General features: G+C 45.2%; 1 protein-coding gene across 2 annotated transcripts in view; it reads left to right on the top strand.

Moving 5' to 3' along the window:
* LOC147733530 (lactadherin-like) overlaps positions 1-21,222 on the top strand; it is a 268,497-nt gene that overhangs the window by 114,048 nt on the left and 133,227 nt on the right. For both annotated transcript variants that reach the window (XM_086958129.1, XM_086958130.1), the window contains exon 4: positions 16,980-17,093. In XM_086958129.1, the coding sequence (XP_086814255.1) occupies positions 16,980-17,093 (114 nt within the window). The remainder of the gene's footprint in view (positions 1-16,979; positions 17,094-21,222) is intronic.

Genomic DNA, 21,222 nt, shown 5'->3' with positions numbered 1-21,222 from the left:
GTTTCTTTACTTTGGTCACATGTTCGAAGACATATTGTGGCATATGCAAGCCGAAGTTTGGCCCAAACTGAACATGCTTATTCACAACCTAAGAAAGAAAGCTTAGCAGGGGTGCTGGCTTGTAAACATTTTCTCTTATACTTTTATGGGAAGCCCTTCACTCTTGTGACCAATCATCAAGTGTTGCTGACTATCTTTGGAAATCCAAAAGCATAAATGCTTCCTCACATTGAATGTTGGGGCCTGCGATTGCAAGAATATAACTACACCATTGTGCATTGTCTAGGGAAATATCAGAAACTTGCAGATTCATTCTCATGATTGCCTCTACAATGCCATGGTACCCACTCTAAGGCGACTGAAGCGTTCATAAATTTAATAGTGAAATTGAGCACAACAGCTGCCATTTTGTTGGAGCAAATTGTCATTGCCAAAAGTCAAGAGAGTGACATACTGAAACTGAAAGACGTTATTGCGCATCAGTCTTGGTACCAGCACCTTCGACCTCTTACCAGTGATAGTGAGTGTCAAAAGTTTAAGAATGTCAAAGATTAACTATCCGTTACTCAGCAAGGTATTATTATAAGAGGTTGGAAAATTGTCATTCCGGAGAGTTTGCAACAACAGATAATCGAAGTGGCTCATGAAGGACATCGTGGAATTATTGCCACCAAATGAGCTCTCCGGGACCGAGTCTAGTTTCCACATCTCGATGAAAGAGTTGAAGAATAATTAAAGGCTTACCATACCTGCAACTTCCTGTCATTGAAAACCACTCAACACCTGTTAAATATGTAATAGTTGCAAAAGCATGCATGGCAAAGAATTCCAGTCAACTTCTTCTGGCCTCTTGACAAAAGACATCACCTTATGGTGATTGTTGATGAATATTCCCATTTTCTATTAATTGAAGATCCCTCATCTATCACTTAAGAACGTGTCATTGAGAAATTAGACAACCTCTTCGCAACCTGGGGTGTTTCTTAAAGTCTGACAACGGGCCACCGTCATGCAGTCAAGAATTCCAAGTCATCTTAATGTGAAGCATCTGAAGAGCACCCCTCTTTAGCCACATGCCAATGGCCTTGTCGAAGATTTCATGAGTACTCTAAAAAAAGCATTCCAGTGTGCTGTACTAGAAAAGCTGTCTTAAATTCTACTCTTCAAGCTTACTGCTTGACCCCTCCCTCGACCACACATGAAATTCCTGCAACCTTGATGTTCAGGACGGCCATGATGACGAAATTACCTCAATCGACCAAAAGAAAAGCAATTGCAGAGGAAAAAGCACACATGAAAGACTTGGATTGTAAGAGGAAAATGAAAGCCTAAGCAGACAAGCGTCGACATGCAAAAGATTTCACCTGCACTAGAGGAGATACAGTTCTTGTTCGTAAGCATAGGTCTCGAAAGTTTGAGGCTACATCGATGCTGAGCCATTTCATGTTGTGACCAGCACAGGGCACATGGTGACTTCCCAGCATCCATTATGTAAGACTCCTTGCATTTCCGACGTGTGGCTCATTGCTTGTGAGGTACTTATGTCATTGTAGAGACTGGGTCTGAAAGGACAAAGGAAGAACCTGAAGAAAGGCTCCTTTTGTGGTGTGTATTTCCTGTGTTACTGTGTCTTCTCTGTGTTACTGTTTGAAGCGTTGCACAAATACTTTACACGTTGCATTTAAGTTAGAACTGACTGCTCTGTCCCAAGTTACCAAGGGAGTGAGCATATGTTAACTTGAGGTTTGCTTGTGCCTTACCCTGACAAGGATTGTGGTCACTGATTGACCAGGGCTTATACACTAGTCGACCAACAACCCAATTTCTTACAGTATGTCATCCCTAAAGTGTGCCATCTAAGCATACAGATGGTGCTGAAGATAGCAAAATGTGCATACTACTAAACATGGGTATAGTATGTCTTCACCTTGAAATAATGTACAAAATTTGTTTTCACTGTGTAGGCAAAGCTGTATTCTCCATCTTCATTCCAACCAGGGCATTGAAGGGTAGCAGTAGCACACCCGGTTGCTACATCCATTGCTGTGAGAAAGGCAGTACAATTTCCACTTTGACATTTAATCCATGGTTTAGAGTTCTTGACAACAGTAGAAACTCTGACTTTTTTCGTTGCCAATTTGTAAGATTGAAGATTCCCTGTAAATGGAAAATCCTGTGGCATATACCTTTTCCATAGCAGAGGCAGCTGCTGTGGTGCAAAAGTGGTAGGGCAACGGGGGGAGGAGGGAAAGACGGACGGGGAAAAAAAATTACTTACCCTCCGCTCGCTGCCTCTCCTCTGTCCTCTTCTGACTCCCGGCAGTACAGAAGCACACAGGTTCGGAGGCTGCATGACAGCAGCGTTGTGATTGGCATGAGTGGCCTGTTTGACTGCTCAGACAGTGTCTGGGAGTCTTGGGACTGTTCTCTACCTGGCTGTGCATCACAGCTAGGTTTAAAAATGCAAAGTGCGCATGATGGTTTGCCCGTTCTAAGACGGCTGGCCAACCAGCATGCACACCTACGGTGCCTACAACTCTTCCTCCCTGCTCCTCGCGTCATGACATTCCAGCCCAACCCAGCCCCGCCCATCCCTAGAGATCGCAAAGGGAGCAAGACGCTTTTCTTAAGGTAAATACAGACTCAGTACTGAAAAATAAAATGATAATAACATTGTGTTATAATTTTTTTCCTTTCTGCACTGCTCAGAGAGCAGTGGGACGATGCTCCTTCACCTTATTGAAGGCGCTGCCGCTGTTCCATAGGCATAATATGTTGAACCTAAACCTTCCGTAGCTTTCTCTGCTCCAAGAGAATTCTCCCACAATGGATTTACTATTTCTTCTACTTATTTGAGAAATTCATTAACTCCTATTCCTAATTTGGACCTTTATTTTGTTCCTTTTGTTTCACACTGCTTCTGTATCAGTTCCTCCTGTCATTCGATTTCACCAGTGCTATGTTCTGCTTTCCCCCTTCATCTCTAATCTGCTTCCCTTTGCCCTGTGCGTCTAGGGGTTTGGTTATGGTTGCTTTTCCTTTTTACCTTTTGTGGGAGTCTTATGCTGTCGGTCATCAACTTTCAACCCACGCTTCCTTTTTCTACCTCCAACTATGACAATCAGCAAAGAAATAACACAAAGATTTATTAGTTTTAGTTTATATAGTTGCTTTTATTAAAGCGGAGTTTGTGTGTTATAGCACCTCACTTCAGTAGTATCACAGTAAAAGAAAATGCTGGGCACCCATGGGCATTTCTAGATAGCACATTTTCTCATTGTGGTCCACTAGGTCAGGACTGCTTAGGTGTAGTGAACCGTTTGAGTAGGAATACAAGTGCAAAAGACTGACAGAGTAACAGAATGTGCAAAGTATCTAAAAGTAAACACGTTGGGGCAGATTTATGAGGCTCTTGCGCCTCTTTGCGCCGCAATTGCGTCACTTTATTTGACGCAACGTCGGCGCAAACAATGCACCCTATTTACAACGTGACGCATCTAGGAGATGCGTCACGTTGTAAAGCCCAGGAACGTGTAAAGCGCAGGAACGCCTCCTGAAAGTGGCTGAGTGAAGTCTGAGGTTTCACTCAGTCACTTTCAGGCCAATGCTGCGTCAAAACCCTGCGCCTGCTTGAAGCAGGCGTAGGTCTTGACGCAGCATTGTGAAGATGGGGCACCCCCGAGCCTTGCTGGAGCTGCGTCGCAAACTCCAGCAATGCGTCACCTTTCCGGCACAGATGTGTCCCGCATCTGTGCCGTTTTTGCACCATGGGTGGCGGAGCTGTGGCGCACTGTGGCGCACAATAACTGGCGCATCCCTGGGGATGCTCCAGTTAACATAAATCTGCCCCTTAAACTTGAGTAGCTACTTCAAACAGAACTTAGACTGCAGCAATCTTTTATCCATGACACAATGGCACAACACATTTTAGCAATAGGACTGAAATAATTACTACCCAGGTCAGAACATTTGCGCATAGCAGCTCATGAAGAGACGTGTTTGCTCTTAGGAGCCACAGCCCTGTTTGAAACCATGTGTGGTGCTGATGATTTACCGATCTTCTAGACAAAGTTGTCAAATATACGCCGGTGAGATACAGTTTCTTTGCTTTTGACTAGCCTTCACTTTGGTGCCGAAGTCTTCTTTGTTCACTATGTTTAGGTTAACCCATTCAGTCGTTATTCCAGTTCAAAATTAAAACTTTATTGCAGTCTTCTCTAGTTCTCTTTTCCTTTTAATCCAAAGCTTAATTATCATTTGTGTGCTTATCCAGGAAGATGCGTTTATACTGTGCATAAAAATGAAGTCTAAAATTTCAGTTGCACTCAAGCAAACATCTGTCAGAAGAAGTGCCTTGATTACATGGTATTGGATTGATCTGTTTGGAGGATGGAACAAGTCATTAGGTCAACCTACCCAAAGATTCCATGAAATGAAATAAGCTGTCTTGGCACTGGAGAGAGAAACGTGTATGTACTAAAAAGGATGCTCCTGCTGGTTAGCGGAATCTTGCTGCTGATTTGCCAACACATTGAAGTTCTGGTGACAACCTGCCGGCATTTACACCGACACTTACACCTAGTACCATTTTCTGTCGCAGTGCAAGTAAAATTAGAAAGTGTTTGTCGGCATTGAGCTTTTCTACCTATGTACATTTGATGTTCATTTAAGTATAGTACCATAAATCTGGATGAGCTGGTTTGGGCAGTTACATGTACATACTGATAACTGAAAATAAAGTATGTATAAATTGTGCTTCAGGCGGTAATCTTGGGAAAATCGAATTGTTCCAGATGAAAACTATTCTTTCCTGTAACATCAATACAGACCGACATCCTGTCTAAATTCATCAAGCATCCAAAATGTTTTTTTTTTTTTTTTAAATACATCTTTATGGAAATGTTCGAGTTTCAACTGTACATGTCATCTAAGGAGCCATTGTGGATTCAGGGGTGTATGTACTCCGCTCATTTCACTTGGGCAAACAATGGATCAATTAGCAATGTACTGTGCTTCAAAAAAATAATTGGGCCCACCTGCGTTAAAGTCAAAGGCACCATCAAAATAAGTGAAATCCCATCCTCCCAGTCCCCTTGCAACTCATCACAAAACTGACACAATCATTGGTGATCCTGGTGAGAAGAACACCTTAGGCCTCGAGGGATCGAGGGCACCGCCATGTTGGGAGTGCTGAACGCTGAAGAGGGATATATAAGGCTGGTTGCAAGCACTATGGATTGGGCACTATGGGCTTTATTACGAGTCTGGTGGTCCACGGACCGCTAGGCTCGTGGGGGCGCAGTGATGGCAGCCTTCTGACTGCTCCATTACAACCAGGGCAGTTAGGCCGCCCTGGGACCACTGCCACCACCAGGGACCAAAGATCCCTGGCTGTGGCATGGCGGTATTGAGGCCGCAATATGCTTGGTGAGGCCGCTGCGGCCCGCCAAGCATCTTATGAGTTTCCTCACCGCCTCACTTTTCATGGCGGTGTGACTGCCATGAAATGTGTGGCGGTGAAGAAACAAGCCTCACTCTGTGAATGCAAGCCCCCTTGTGTGCATGCACACCAGTACCTGCAAGACATGGACTGCAGCAGTCCATGCCGTGCAGGTACTGCCTTCGACATTCCCATTGAGGTGCCTACTTTATAGGCACCGCCCTGGGAACGCCAAAAAACTGCCTGTAGACAGGAGAAAACTCCTGATCTGGTGGGTGGTTTGTACATGAATTTGACGGTGCGGGAGCAGGTGGTCCTGCTCCCTCACTGCCAAACTCATAATGAGGCCCTATATTCTGACGAACGCACCCCCAGAGACCTTCAGTATAGCAGGGAAGCATATTGTATGTACTAAGCTGACGGGTGAGGGGTTTAAGGCGGTGAGCATTCTCTTGAGCATTTTCTCTAAAGTTCTGAAGGATCATATCCCAGTGTACCCCAGGGTTTGCCATTGTGGGCCATGTTTTTCCTTCCTGAGAAGTGCCATGCTCTCCACCTGTGCCCACCTAATAACCTCAGTCCTCCAGTGTGAGATCAAAGGGGCATATGTGATTTTCGTTTGGTTGCCACTGCTTGATTAGCCAGCAGCAATGATAAATCCATGAATCTTGGTGTGACATTTGTATCCTTAGGGGGAGGTATGGGCCCAGCAGGCAGTGTAGAGCAGTAGAAACTTCATAGCTTTCCATAGAATGTGTAGTATTAGAAAATACTGCTGTCCAAAATGAACACCGTTACCTACATGCCAAAACATATGACCAATATTAGATGTAAACGCCGGGGAGTTAAGTAAGCCCTGTGCAGGATATACAATTGGATATATTTGAATCATGCATTCCTAGAGACCTTGCACTGGTATCCTAGGGCATTTAACTAGTCTGAGGCATTACATTTGTGCCCCAGTGAGTCCTCCCACCACCCTCATCTACAGGCCACCTGGACCCCGCACACAATTCAGCGAAGGCATCACTGACTTAATCAGCCCACACGCCCTCCCCTCCGAGGACAACATTCTACTGGGAGACCTCAACTTTCACCTGGAAAATAAAAACGACAGCAACACCACCACCCTTCTGGACAACCTGGCCAACCTCGGACTCTAATAACTTGTTGATACCCCCACCCACTATGCCGGGCACACGCTCAACCCAATCTTTACCTCCAGCAAGCACATCTCCTTCAACCACACCACAGCTCTCCATTGAATGGACCACAGCTGCGTTCACTTCAACTACAAAAAGACCTCGACCCACAACCTCCCACAACCAATTCCCTGAAGAAACTGGAACAAAATCACCACCGACCAGCTCTTCACATCGCTTTACCAAAACCCTCCTGCCAAGTCATCGGACCCAAACCAAGCAGCCACCAACCTCACACAATGGATCACCCAGAGCGCCAACGAACTAGCACCCTTGAAAAACCATCAAATCATGCAAGGTAGCAAAAAAGCCCCCTGGTTCAACGATGACCTTAAGAAATCCGAGAAGTTCTGTCGCACCCTCGACCACTGACAACCTGACCACCTTCAAGAACGCCACCCGCAAACACCACCAACTGATCCGATCTACCAAGAAATCAGCATTCAAGGATCGACTTGACAACATCCACAACAGCAAGGAACTATTCAACATCGTCAAAGAATTTACCAACCCCACCGCCGGCACCAACGATATCACTCCCTACCAAGACCTCTGCAACTCCCTAGCCTCATTCTTCCACAACAAAATCGTCGACATACATAACAGCTTTGAAAACCAGTCCGAAGACCAGTCCACTCCACCCACCTCTGAACCAAAACCCCCCTCTAACAACCTTTGCGCCTGGAACCACTGAAGACACCATCCGCCTGATAAACTCCATCCACTCAGGATCGCCTACCGACCCATGTCCCCACCACATTTTCAACAAAGCAGACTCCATCATCGCTCCCCATTTCCGAGACGTCATCAACTGCTCCCTCAACTCCGCTACCTTCCCGGAAAGCTGGAAACATGCCGAACTCAGCGCCCTTCTGAAGAAACCCACAGCAGACCCCACTGAACTGAAGAACTACAGCCCCATCTCGCTCCACCCATTCCCTGCCAACGTTATTGAGAAAGCCGTCAACAGTCAGCTCGCCGCCTTCCTCGAATCCAACAAATCCCTCGACCCCTCACAGTCCGGCTTCCGAGCCAAACACAGCACCGAGACCGCCCTCATCGCAGCAACAGACGACATTTGAACACTACTGGACAACGGAGAAACAGTTGCCCTCATCCTACTTGACCTCTCCGCAGCCTTCGACACAGTCTGTCATAGCACCCTCATACAACGCCTCAGCAACATCGGAATACAAGGAAAAGCATTGGACTGGATCATCTCGTTCCTCGCCGGAAGAACTCAGAGACTCCGCCTCCCCCTTTTTAGATCAGAGGCCACCGAAGTCATCTGCGACGTACCACAAGGATCATCACTCAGTCCCACCCTCTTCAACGTATACATGAGTCCCCTCGCATCCATTGCGCGCCGACACAACCTCAACATCATCTCCTACACAGACGACACCCAGCTGATCCTCTCCCTCACCAATGACCCAAACACCGCCAAAACCAACTTACACAAAGGAATGAAAGATGTAGCCGAGTGGATGAAGAACAGCCGTTTAAAACTGAACTTGGACAAAACGGAAGTCCTCATCTTAGGCTCATCCCCCTCTGCTTGGGACGACTCATGGTGGCCACCGGCCCTGGGAACCGCACCCATACCTATGGACCACGCGCGCAACCTAGGCTTCATCCTAGACTCCTCTCACTCGATGACCAGACTAGTCAACGCCGTCTCTTCATCATGCTTCAACATCCTACGCATGCTCAAAAAAATCTTCCGTTGGATCCCTGCCGAAACAAGAAAAACGGTCACCCACGCACTGGTCACAAGACGACTGGATTACGGAAACACCCTCTACGCCGGAACCACAGCCAAACTACAGAAAAAACTCCCAATGCATCCAAAACGCCTCAGCCAGACTCTTACTAGACATCCCCCGCCAAGCTCACATTTCCGGTCACCTGAAAGACCTCCACTGGCTCCCCGTCAACAAGAGGATAACGTTCTGTCTCCTCACCCACGCACACAAAGCCCTCTACGACATAGGACCCGAATGCCTCAACACGCGCCTGTCCTTTTACACCCCCACCCGCCAACTACGATCGTCCAATCAAGCCCTCGCCGCAATTCCGCGCATCCATAGATCCACCATGGGGGGGGAAGATCCTTCTCCTACTTAGCGGCCAAAACCTGGAACTCTCTCCCCACCCACCTCCGCCTTACACAGAACCACCTCTCCTTCAGAAAGCAACTAAAAACTTGGATATTCAATAAGTAAAGTATCCCCCCTCCCTCAAGCGCCTTGAGACCCCCTGGGTGAGTAGTGCGCTATACAAATGGTAACTTAACTTGACTTAACTTGCTAGTCTTTGAGCACCAGAGGTCAAGAATGCAGCACCATGCAGACCACACTGCTGCTTGAGCTCTTAGCAGCGCACAAGAGTACCGTTCGAGTGCAGGTCCCCAACTGTACTGATCTCCCAGACTGACACATCCAGAAACGCTTCTTAAATACGTTTTAATAAGAGTTATGTTTTATAACAGGTTATAATTTAATTGTATTCTCATCTGCCACCGTGTTTATAGCAGTAATGTGTTGTCTTTTACAGGCCATTTAAATGGTGAGAAGATCATATTGGTTTTAATTATTGAATGACAGGGGCTTCGTTCGTAAGACTAATCATAAGTCACATTTTGATAGTTTGAAATGTTGGAGTGGCCAGCTCAATGGCCTCCATTTTATAGTGTGAAATAGTTTGAGAGACTTTGAAAGCTTCTTGTTGTATCACACTGTCAGGTCAATTATTTGCCAGTCCAACAAACGGTAGGTATGCTTTTTGTTTTCAGGGAACCTTTATATGCATTATTATTACTGACTGTCTTGGAGGTCCAGTCTGTTCCCGTTTTGTATTTAGTAGACCGATATAGCCTTTCAAGTTAACATCGGGTTTTCCTAAAGAGTCCATGCATTAATTTGAGATGTTGCTAGAAGGCGAGCTATCTCAAGCTGAAAGACTAATAGTAAAGGAGAGAGTTCAAGAGAAGAAAAGCCGTGAATAAAGATGCAGGAAGTCATTTATTATGAGCTTTTATGAAGAGCTTCATGTCTTTTTTTATAAGACCTCTCCAGAACACACAGCGAAGGGTAAAAGTGACAACAAATTGCTTGCACACACGAATCACACAAGATTTACCACAAAGACCACCATGATCGACAAACTCCCTTGGGTTGGGACCCCGAGCCTGAATGTCTTCTGTATCTTCGTGGGTAAGTGAAAAGCGACTTTCTGGTTCTTGACCTCAAATGTTCAAGTGGAGACTATGGCTGGAAAATCTTGGCAATGTTCCTCCACACAGTGCGACCAGCAGCCTCTCACCCCTAGCGCTTTGAGACCCTCACAGGTGTGAGGCTGCAATATACAAGCCCCTGATTGATTGATTGAGTGAGAGATCCGGTGGCAAAGCATATAATGCCTTAAGAGCGATGCGCGGAGACTTGATTCCAGATCTTTCTGTTATGACCAGTTATTGCAGAGGCTTCAAGCTAAATATGTGATTCTTTTGCTCTTGGCCAAGGATGATTCATGTCGTAACTCCTATGAATTGGGACTTGGGGAGAATATTTTAGGCAAATCATTGTAAAGAGCGTGCAAAAATCTTGTCTGCTAGTACTGGGGAATTTTTTTAAGGGAGTTGGTGAAACAGGAGGACAATCTGTTGATGTAAATGGTAGAATACACTTTTGGTAGTGGAATTTCTGTATTGTTATTTATTTTTTTACAAAGTGTTAACAAGAGTCAAGGGTATCAGAGCTCTTTACAGAGAAAACTCCCATCACATTACATCATAAATACCAACCAGTAAGATATAATCAGAGGAAAAACAGTGCTTTGTCTCATACAACCTTGGGTGAGGGGAGGACAACTCGCGTAGCTATAGTTGTGTGTATAAGGCACGTGGTCATCCTCAATCTGAACTTTCTAGAGTCCGCAGTACACACAATCAGGCCTGATGTGGAGAATTCACATGGAAGAAATCTGTTAAGTAAGATCATTTTGACTGCTTTCTTGAAGGCCGAGGTTGAGTGTTTATGTTCTTCACTGTGTGTAGTGCTCAGTCTGATATTAGTATCTTCTGATAACACTGGGGGCGATATTTAGTGCTTCTCAATGTGATTCTGGGATTCCCATCAATGACCAGAATTTGAGTCATCCTGTGGTGATATGTTCTGGCGAGTACATGCACGCCCTTCTCCAGTTGGGTAGCCGTGCCATCTTCAGTTAGCTCAGGCACCTGAGCAGTCTTCCAAGGTGCCTTTGCCATTTCCTAATATACCCTTTGCCTTGCCTTGCAAGATAGTCTTCACCAGGAGTTGCTGCCTGTCTGGATGTTCTGTCCCGGTGTGTCTGTGGGATGTGCTTTTCAGAGCAACCTGAAACTTAATGTTAAGGAAGCTGTGAAACAGAAGGCTCGAGTTGAGTGCAATCTTCACTGATTTCAGTGGTGTTTCCTGAGTCAGGCCAATGGAAGTAAATGATGAGGTCTCTACTAAGTCTATGAACAGGATGTTTGTTGTCTGGCTCTTACGGCACATCCAATTGCATCCAACATAAAACATTGCATCAAGAGGTTTGCAACTTTTTCCAAACCCAGACCTCTTTTAAATTCAAGTAGATCTGGATTGAAATTTCCTACAGATCACCAATGTTTTCGACTTTCATGATATCCAGAAGATGCACCTTTTGTATGTTGTGCAAACTGTGGGAGTGGGCAGATCCACATGGAACCCTGTCCATGATGGAGGTTGTTTCAGGAATAGATTATTGTAGGAGTTGTGAAAGTGTGAAGACTAGTGCTGGGAAGGGACTGGCACTTCCAGGTAGTTGTAAATGCAGTTGAGTGTTGTAATTAATTGCATCTCAGTGGCATAGCAAGAGAGCCATAGGCCGGAGTGTAACACTAGCCCATCATCCCTCTGTAGGATGTCTAAAGACAGTCATAATTGTGTTATAGTTGAGCCCTAATACTGCAGTGCAACTGATACCTACATCCCTAGACCATGCGGAGAAGTGGAGAAGTGTGGCTCAGGGGTTAGAGGCGGCAGACCTGCACGCTGAGATCGGCCCTGGACCAGGGTTCAATTCCCCGCCTCGGCGGGTCTTGGGCTCAAAAATTCCACGGTCTTGATAATTCTTGCTCCGGTGCCTTCTCGACTCACGGGTTCACACTCTGCGACTCTGGGCAATAGCTTGCTTAATCTCCACAACGGCCCCTCGCGGCGGGATGCCTGGCTTTCACCTTGTGGATACCCTGCCGGGGTTATCTCACAGGGGAATACCAGGACGGGTTCCCTAAGCAAGCGCCAGGAAACCCACTGCGGGTAGCTGTGCGCTATACAAGCTCAAATACATTTACATTTACATGCCGTCAAACTGGAGACCAAGTGAGTTCCTGGTGCAGCAACAAATGGGGAAAAGAGCAGAGCACAGGGGCTTTTCTGAAATGGTACATATCAGTTTTGAGCTATATCAATCTGTGCACCTTAACACCTCCCACCTCCACTATCACCCCACAAATGCATGATGTTCATGATGGCAGCTACCATTGTTTGTAGATTTTAAATGACAGTTTGAGTTTGATTTTCTGCAGTATTGGACTGTCACTGAGTACTCCGATGTGACTGAAAGATGACAGGTTGGCAGTATTTAAAAAATGCAATTTCATTCACTCCAGCACTGCCTCTAGTCTGTGCTTCCACTCTGGTAATGTCATCTTCAGCTACTCTACCCTTCATATTTATTCTCATACCTGTCTTCCCTCTCTCACCCTCACCCCTCTCTCCCTTTATCTTAATCTCTCGATTATTCTGCCTTTTTCTTTTTTTCTTCACTTCTTTCTGATTTACTTGCACACGTACTGGTGCATTTGCAATAAGGAGAAATGTAAAAGTAGCAAAATGCAGATGAAAAACATATCTGGGTGATCTCACGTGCCATGGGCCAACCTAAAATCACTGTAGTAGCAATGAAAGGCCATCCAGTGAGAGAAGGGGGGCAAATACCGCAGCCATCATTCACTTTCAGGTCTCCCTAAATACCCACAGCTTCCGCAATGTTTGGAAGAAGTAGGTAGAGGTGCGTTTGGCAATGATCAATAGCCTTCCCCGCTCCACACAAATGTGCTAAGGGATCTATAGATCTCTCCTACGGCTCCAACATTGGTCCAGGAGGGTTAAATCTGTGCCAAATGTAAGGATTTCCACATATATAGAACTATTTTGCAAAGTCAACATTTACCATGTGATTCTGACACCAGCATAATGAGGCCCCAAAATGTTAGGGAGGTTAGTAAAGTCGTACGTAACATTAATGTCACATGTTGGAATTGCAAGATGGTTTATTGCAATTCTTGCGCATGTAGTAGCTTACAATGTTAGCCATTTTCAAAGGGACCTTTCAGTGTAGAGAAAAAAAGATTCTCTTTGCCCTGTCCTGCATCTCTAGAATCACCAAAAATAAATATTCTACAATATTTTTTTTTGATGTTAGCTACTGGGGCCCCCCTTTACAACTCAATAACACACATCCAGACACTACGCTATTAAGAATGCACTAAAGTTATATTTTCTAAGAAAATGTTTAGTAGAACACTGCGATGTCAACATTTGATGACTTGGCAGCACTACTCTTCTACTTTACTGTCAGCATTTCATGAAACTTGCGATTTCATGGATATTTTTAAAAGAGGCATTTATAAGTGTTTCTCTACTTTTGCAATTCAAAAGGCCTCAACTGCATCCTGAATATCTGCAGATTTTTTTTATAGCTTAACATATTAAGTTGGTATGTCTTTAACAAGGTGAACACAAAATAATAACAATATATCTAATTGAAATGCCCATGGCATGCCTGCCTGACTTGGAGCAGGGCCTCCCCAACATTTATTTCATTATCTGTACTGCTTTTTAATGCATTTTAATAGCAGTAGTTTTGAGTTTCCCATAGATAGGTTTTCATCATTTTTCTAGAAACAGGGGTTGGGTTTTCATCATTTTTCTAGAAACAGGGATTGGTTATCTAGCCCTCTTGGGACTAGGAACTGAGTCAATGAGACAGTTGTATTGAAACCACCCCACAACCCACTGAGCCATATGGAGTTGAATGAGTCTTAGTTAACAATCAATCACATTAGATATTAAGGAGATAGCTAAGAGAACCCAAATTCTCTTTCATTCAAAAACTACCTTCTGAAGAAGACTAGAACACGAAGGATTCATTTTAACAATTTATTTTAAAATAAAAATCCTAGTGTAGTGCACACATTATGAATTGTAACCACAATGAAGACAAATAAAAGAGCAGCAGCAATAGTACATAAAGATTCAATAGGAGGAACTACCAAAGCAGTATTGCTTGTATAAATGTATTGCAATCCTACCCTTATGTTGCTGCTTCTAAGCACTAATCTAATCCTAGCATAGCAAAACCTCAAATCTATATCGAGATGGTACACATCCCCATAACTGTTTGAACAATACAGGTTATGATCTGGGTCTGCTATTCTCATCTTATGAGGCCAGTAGCACTACAAAGTCAGCAAAATAAAGCTTTGTGCCCTTTGGCCCAGTAGCCTTCAGCTGGAAGCAGAGATATGATTTTGTGCAGTCTGCCCCAATATTGCCTAGCTTGACAGTGCCCCTCTACCCTTCACTCTCTCTCTGTGTTTGGGATTATAACCTTATTTCATTTTTGGTTACAAACTCTTCGCATGAACAATAATATAAAGTGGCCTATTGCCCTTGCATTTCTCATTTTGCAAGACTGTTTTCTCTTAAATAACGCCAATATATGAGACTCCTAGTTGTCAACCTTCTACAAACTCTTAGACATTTTTAACAAATTAATATAACATAGTCAGCGTTTTGATTAACTACTGTGAATATATTCACATCAGCTTGATTATCAGATTGGAAATCAAATAATAATCTAAATGTGCGTCCTATCAATCACCCATATTACCCTTTGGCACATGCAACTCAAGCCGAGGAATGTCCGGTATAGCAAAGACAATGTCCGGTATAGCAAAGACATAATATTCATAATTTCATAGTCTCACAAAGAGATAGTTCTGCCTGGCTTCTCGGGGTGACTAAATGCTTGCCATAATGACAATTGCAGTGCTTATTTGTACAAAGCACAACACAAACAAGAAAACAGGGTGTATCTCATCCATTTTTCATCATGTGGATTATTGGGAACCTACAAAGCTTGACAGCTGGTACTCGTCCCAGTTTAGGGATTATATTGTCCTGGCTGGCATTTCTATAGCTTTATTCCATTCCCCTTCAACGCCTAAACCGCATGTTCTCATTCTATCCACAGCGTGTTTGGAGTACGAAAAAAACTGAAAAAGCCAGGTTAGGTGTGTATCTGGAATTAAAAAAAACACATTTTAAAACGAAAACAAAACGCGCCTTATGTTCAACCAAAACCGAAGCAGAAAACAGTATAGTATGGTATGATAAAGAGAAGTGTAACTGACTGTAAACTAAGAAGGTAGCTAATTGGCTTAGTGAGCCTGTGCTACAATGGCCCCTGCCACTTAACTGTGTACATAATGGCCTGTGCTAGCCAGCCTCCACCAAGGTCTACACTAGCATGTGTCAGCAGACAGCTAATGCAGTCCTTCAGTTATAAAGAAGGCTGGCTCATGACACAGGGGGGCCTTCTCATCATGTACTACAGAGCCTCCGGCTTCGGCTCCAGTGCTTGCCTTTGGGCCATCTTTTGCTTTCCTTACTATGACTTCTCCCCTCCCCTGCCCAACAGTACCCTTACAGCCAGGCCGAGCCCAATGGCCCGGCGTTGCTGCATAACTGATAGCTGTGCCCCTGTTGCATCTGCGCTGTGAGCTTGATTTGGGACTTTTGGTCCTATGGCTTGCTAGCTTGTATCCACAGAAGTTACACCAGCAGCATAGGTGTCTGATATTTATACTTTCATCTCCTCAGAACTGTTCTCCTTTGTACCAGTAAGCAGAAGGCTTCAGTCTTCTGTGTTTGATTTTGGTGGACTCAGTGGACCGAACCAATCGAAGGTTGTCATAAACACTCTCTCTAGCTGAGCCGGGATTCCAGTACGGTAGGATAACCATGTGTAAGTTATGTTCTAGAGAAATCTTCAGCTAAAACAGTGAAATGGGTTTTGGCTCTCTTGCATCTTGGAAGGATTGATATTAATTAAAGGTCTTTCTTGAGCTTTGGACTCGTCTCTCCTCCATTGATGAAGCAAACCATAGCAAGGGGAGGCGGGATGTGGTGATGGTGTTTTGTGATCCAGAGCCTTTGGATCCGAGAGAACAGGAGGTTCAGGATGTGCTCCTTGGAGAGTTTTAGGTCATGTCCTTGTTGAAAGGAGTGGAGTTTGTCATTAGGAGAGGGTACACAGAGGAAGGGAGGTCCCAACCTATTGGCATGCTTCATTGTGTGCAGTGAAAGCTGGTGATGTGGGGATAATATCCTAGAGGCATTGCTCAATTTTTAGAAATAATAGATGCCAGGGCCCTCATCTGGAGGCCACTGCAGCTTGTACCACCCATTGCCCCTGCCAGTGCAGCCGTTGCCAGTAACACAACAGTTAACCATCACACTCATTCAGGTGTGACAATTAAGACTGTTCCAGGCCTCCAAAGCTAAAAGAACAGATCGGGATGCGTGCATTAGTCGTTTTTAATGTATATTGAACTAATAAATAACTGTGGTTGTTTTCATCTCCAAATTACGTAAACCGTGCACCATGTGGCAGCTGTGATAAGTGCCGGTGAATCACCTGCTCAAATCGAGCACTGCCTAAAGGTCTTCTTCAACCACTGAGTGACTTATAAAGTTGTGCATCAACCCTCGAGGAAATGCAGGGGGCGGGGGTGTTGAAAGACTGTCATTGGGATGTGAAGGTGCATCCCAAAGTTGTGCTTCTTCCCTAAAGAGCTCGGGGTGTTGGGTTACACAATAGCAGTAAGCTTCAGCCCTGCAATAAAAGCTGCTGGTATGACAAGATGAGAAAAACCAGCTGATGTTCAATACCAGAATAGCTATTTGATCAATCTTCTCCGGGAGGCCTCCGAATAAGAATTATGTATCTACACTCCTTTCCTTTCTGTCCATATTAGGAACAAGTTCCCTTCCTTTGGAGACCGGATCTAACTGTGAAATGCATGGGATCTCTGTGATTTTGCTTCTATTGTCATTAGAGTTTTCATTGGAAATGTACATTCACTTATTTCTCTCCTGAAGATGGACCCATTCCAGAAAGTCTAAACCCTTCTGTGTGGATCAGTAGGTTGGTTCCCCCTCTCACCCACTTTCTTTACCTTCTTTTTGCTGCTTACCCAGATGTGAATGACTGTTCTTCTCAGCCATGTCAGAACAGTGGAACCTGCATGGATCTTGATGCCGATTTCACCTGCAGATGTCCCTCTCCATTCATCGGGAAGACCTGCCACCTTCGTAAGTACATGAGGATCAGTAGTGGGATGCAACACTCGGTTTATTTCTCCTTTTTACTCCATCTTTAATTCTGTGGTTACAGTACTATGATGTATGGAGTCTCTGTCTAAAATGGCAATCTTTGAAAAAGTCCTTGAAGTGAAACAAAGTAGCTGCAGCTTCTTTAGGAGTGTCACTCAACGCATATCGGCTTTACACAATGCATGACTGTGACCCATTAAAGCATGGTGGTTCCGCTGTCGCGTAATGGTTCTGTTCAGTTCAGAATAGAGCACCTCTGTGGGGATGCCAGGGGTGTTTCATTGAAGGTATGGTAGATCTGCTGAGAAGTGCTGCTTCTTCATAACTGTAGAGCATGAACAACGTTTTGCAAATTAAAAGTGCTGTACAGAAGTAGAAGTACAAAAACAATGACCGAGCACAACCAGGATAAGTATATGCTTTACTATAAACAGTCAAGGCAATTATTTAATATACAAAATGAAAAAACATAATGCACTTTGTTCATCATGTAAATCTTCAGCCCTGTTGCCTAGTTGTTACAGCAATGGTACAGCCGACACGTGTTTCGTCGCAATTTGTGACTTTTTCAAGGCTTCAATATCTGTATGAAGGAATTTCTCGTAAAATCGCCATCGCCCTATGTTCAGAAGTCAAGAATAAAAAGCTGTGAAGATAAAAATCATCCAGATCCCTGTCACGATGCCAATTGTAGCTAATAGACTCAATTATTATGGTTTCTACTAGGTTACGTTTATTTCCCCAGAGTAATATATTCCCAATGCATAGGCAGGCGTAACCCAGTAATTTTCCCGTCGTGCATTAAAAAAAGGGTCTCCTGCCAAATGGAGGTTTGTCTGCAAAAGTCCCATGGCTGTCTCCCGGCGTCCGGTGTCCTGCGCTGGTGGAGTTAGTGTCACGTTACCCCAAAGTAAGATTAGTAATTCTCCCGTTGTGCATTCAAAGAGAGTCACCCGCCAATTACAAGTCGGTCTGCAGAAGTCTCTCGTCAGTCTCCCGGCGTCCCGCGTACTTTGCCGATGGAGTTAGTTTTGCAGACAAACCTCTGTTTGGCAGGTGACCCTTTTTTTTAATGCATGATGGGAGACTCACTGTGTTTCGGCTGCCTACGCATGGGGGGGGGGGGGGAGGGGGGGGCAGCTGAGCTGTTTGCAGGGCTGGTTTCAGTTCCTCTCTCGGTGTCCACCTCTTTCAGGCTGTTGCTTGGCGTTACGCCGAACGGGGTGAACACCAGGGACAGTAAAGGTCTGATGGCAATGCGCTCTCTAACACGTGCAAGCTACTACGGATACACGAGCATCCCTGCACTCGTTTGAGCTGCTTTATCTTTGCAAAATGGTAGAAAATCTCTGCAATTCGCCCCAAAATGAGCAACCATGTAACATCTACTAACCGTCTCTCCTTCTGCATAATGTAGCGAGCAGCCTCGAAGGACTTTTCCCCCTCATTTCACCTGGTAAATGATTTGTAAATTGATGACTGACGCACACATTTTTAGCACAAGGATCTGTGACTATTCTTTTCACATCCTGATTCACAGTCAGAGCATGTGCTACGTAGAATTCTAAAGTGCCCTCCGACAGGGAAATATTTGTCAACTTTTACTGCTTTTAATTTTTAGTGTTCGAGGCAGTGAAGGGAAAAACAGCTTCCACCAGGCCATGGCTCCAGTTAGGTCCGCCTATACTACAACTAACCAAAACCCAAGTGGGGAGGATGTGGCATAAGGCCCAAAATGTAACCCATCACGCCACAAATGTAACCCACTCACCACAAATGTAACCTACTTTACCACAAATGTTGCCAAGAGCGATTATTGATTTACAGACTTAACATGCACCGCTTGTTAAGTCTGTAAATCATGATAACTGGTCAGCCCCTTATGATCTGTACAAGAACATTTTATAATACTTTAGTGGAATTTTACGTTTCATAACTAACTTACCGGATGCATGTGTCTTTTTTCATTCGAAATTCAATTTTTAGCACAGAGATGCTATTGCTATTGCTATTTTATTTATTTATTTGTCAGATTTGTAATGCGAATAGCTGCCCCAGCGACGAGGCGTCCCAGCGCAGACCGCAGACACAATGATCCATGACACAAACCAGAAAACAGACGGGTTTAGGCTGGAAAAAGCCAGGTCTTTATGACCTTCCGGAATGCAAGGTGGTTCTGGATCACTCTGATGGTAGCGGGAAGCGAATTCCAGAGTTGCGCCGCCAGACTGCGGAAGGAACGGCCACCTGCTCTGGCTTTCAGGACACGTGGAGTACAAACCAGAGCTGAGGCAGCAGATCTCAAGGGGCGACGTGGCACATAGAAACCAAGCAGCCCCGTCAGCCCTACGGGTGCCTGAAGCGGTAGAATCCTATGTCCCAAACAGAGTGCCTTAAATTGAATGTGTTTCTCCACCGCCAACCAGTGAAGTTTCCGAAGTACATGGGAGACAGAGCAAGAGTTCGGAGGGCCACCAGCATGCGGGCGGCTGCATTCTGTGCCCTTTGAAGACGCTTAACACTGGCCTTGTTCGCACCCAAGTATAAGCAGTTGCCATAATCCAGACTTGACAGAATTATAGACTGAAGAATGGTTTGGCGAACCTTTGGAGGGAAAAAAGCTAACAGTGGCCGCAGGCCACGCAGAAGCCCAAAATAAGCCCCCGCCACTGCCTTGGATTGGGCGTCACATGTTAGGCCGCTATCAAACTAAATTCCTGGATTTTTCACAGTGTCCTTGGGCAAGGGGCAGGTTTCAGGCGGTCCGGCCAACACTGTTCGGACCACAAACCCCGATCCTTCCCAAGCAGCAGGATCTCGGACTTACTGGCGTTGAGTTGCAAACAATTCGCCGCCATCCAGTCCGCAATTGCAGAGAGGTCATCTTTGAACTTTATCAAGTTGGTGCACCTTTTTATTTGGAGAATGCAATCACCAACTGGGTGTCGTCATCGTACTATACCAGTGACAGGCCCCTTCCCTTCGCCAGCACAGCCAAAGGCTGGCCGTAGATGTTAAACAGCAGGGGGCTTAGCACTGACCGGTGCGGTACACCCTGGTGCAAGGCAAGCTCTTGAGTGGAAAGGAGGCACGTGGACTTGAAAGGACCTCCCCTCCAGAAAAGACTGGAGCCACTTCAGGGCTACGTCCCTTATGCCTATTTCCTGCAGGCGTCTTAAAAGTATTGCATGGGAGACTGTGTCGAAAGCGGCACTTAGATCCAAAAGGACCAAGGCCGCTGAGTCTCCAACATCCAAGTTTGCCCCAATGGCCTCCGTAACTACCAGCAGAGCATACTCCGTGCTATGGCGGGCATGGAAACCATGCTGAGATGGATCAAAAACAGCATTTTGCTCGGAAAACTTGGAGAGGATGGAATTCACATACAATTCTGTCACCTTTGCCAGAAAGAGCAATTGGGAAATCGGGCGGTAGTTGGTTGGCTCCGCGGTGTTCATGGGCGGTTTTTTGAGCAGGGGAATGACCTTGGCATGTTTCCAGGCCCTCGGTACGGACGCTGAAGCCAAAGAAAAATTGACCAATTTCAGATTCAGCGGAGAGAGAGAGGTGTGAAACTGGTGGAAATGAGCAGGAGTCAGTGGGTCCGCTGGCGAACCCGATTTGATCTTAGAACAGAAAGCCTCAAGCTCCATCTGTGACAACGGGGGAAAAGAAAGCCAAGATATTTATCCCCATGGAATATGAGGCCCCCAGAGCCCCTAACACCCCAAATCAGGGTGGGTAAACAGAGGTAGATCTTCTCTACTTTGTTCACAAAGTGCACGGCCAACTCGTTGCACTGCTGATCAGAGGAGATAAACGGAGTCCCCATAGTACCGCCGCTCTTCAAACTCTTCATACTCTTCAGCACAGAGAAGATAGTCTTGGCGGGGTTGGTACTAGTCAAGATTTTATTGGCCACAAACTCTGCTCTAGCTCGCTGAATAAGCTTGTGATACTGTTTAATGGCGGCTCGGTATTCACTTTTCGCCGCTTGGTCGTAAGAGCACCTCCAGGCACATTACAACTGCTTGCAGCCCTTTTTGGCTGTGACTAGTGAGTCACCAAACCAAGGGTTCGATGGCCTGCGGGATTTACCTCCCAGCCT

Source organism: Lissotriton vulgaris, chromosome 2_1 (assembly GCF_964263255.1).
Source record: "Lissotriton vulgaris chromosome 2_1, aLisVul1.2, whole genome shotgun sequence".
Classification (NCBI taxonomy): domain Eukaryota; kingdom Metazoa; phylum Chordata; class Amphibia; order Caudata; family Salamandridae; genus Lissotriton; species Lissotriton vulgaris.
Note: the sequence above shows the minus strand (reverse complement) of the source record. Positions and strands in the feature narration are given on the sequence as shown.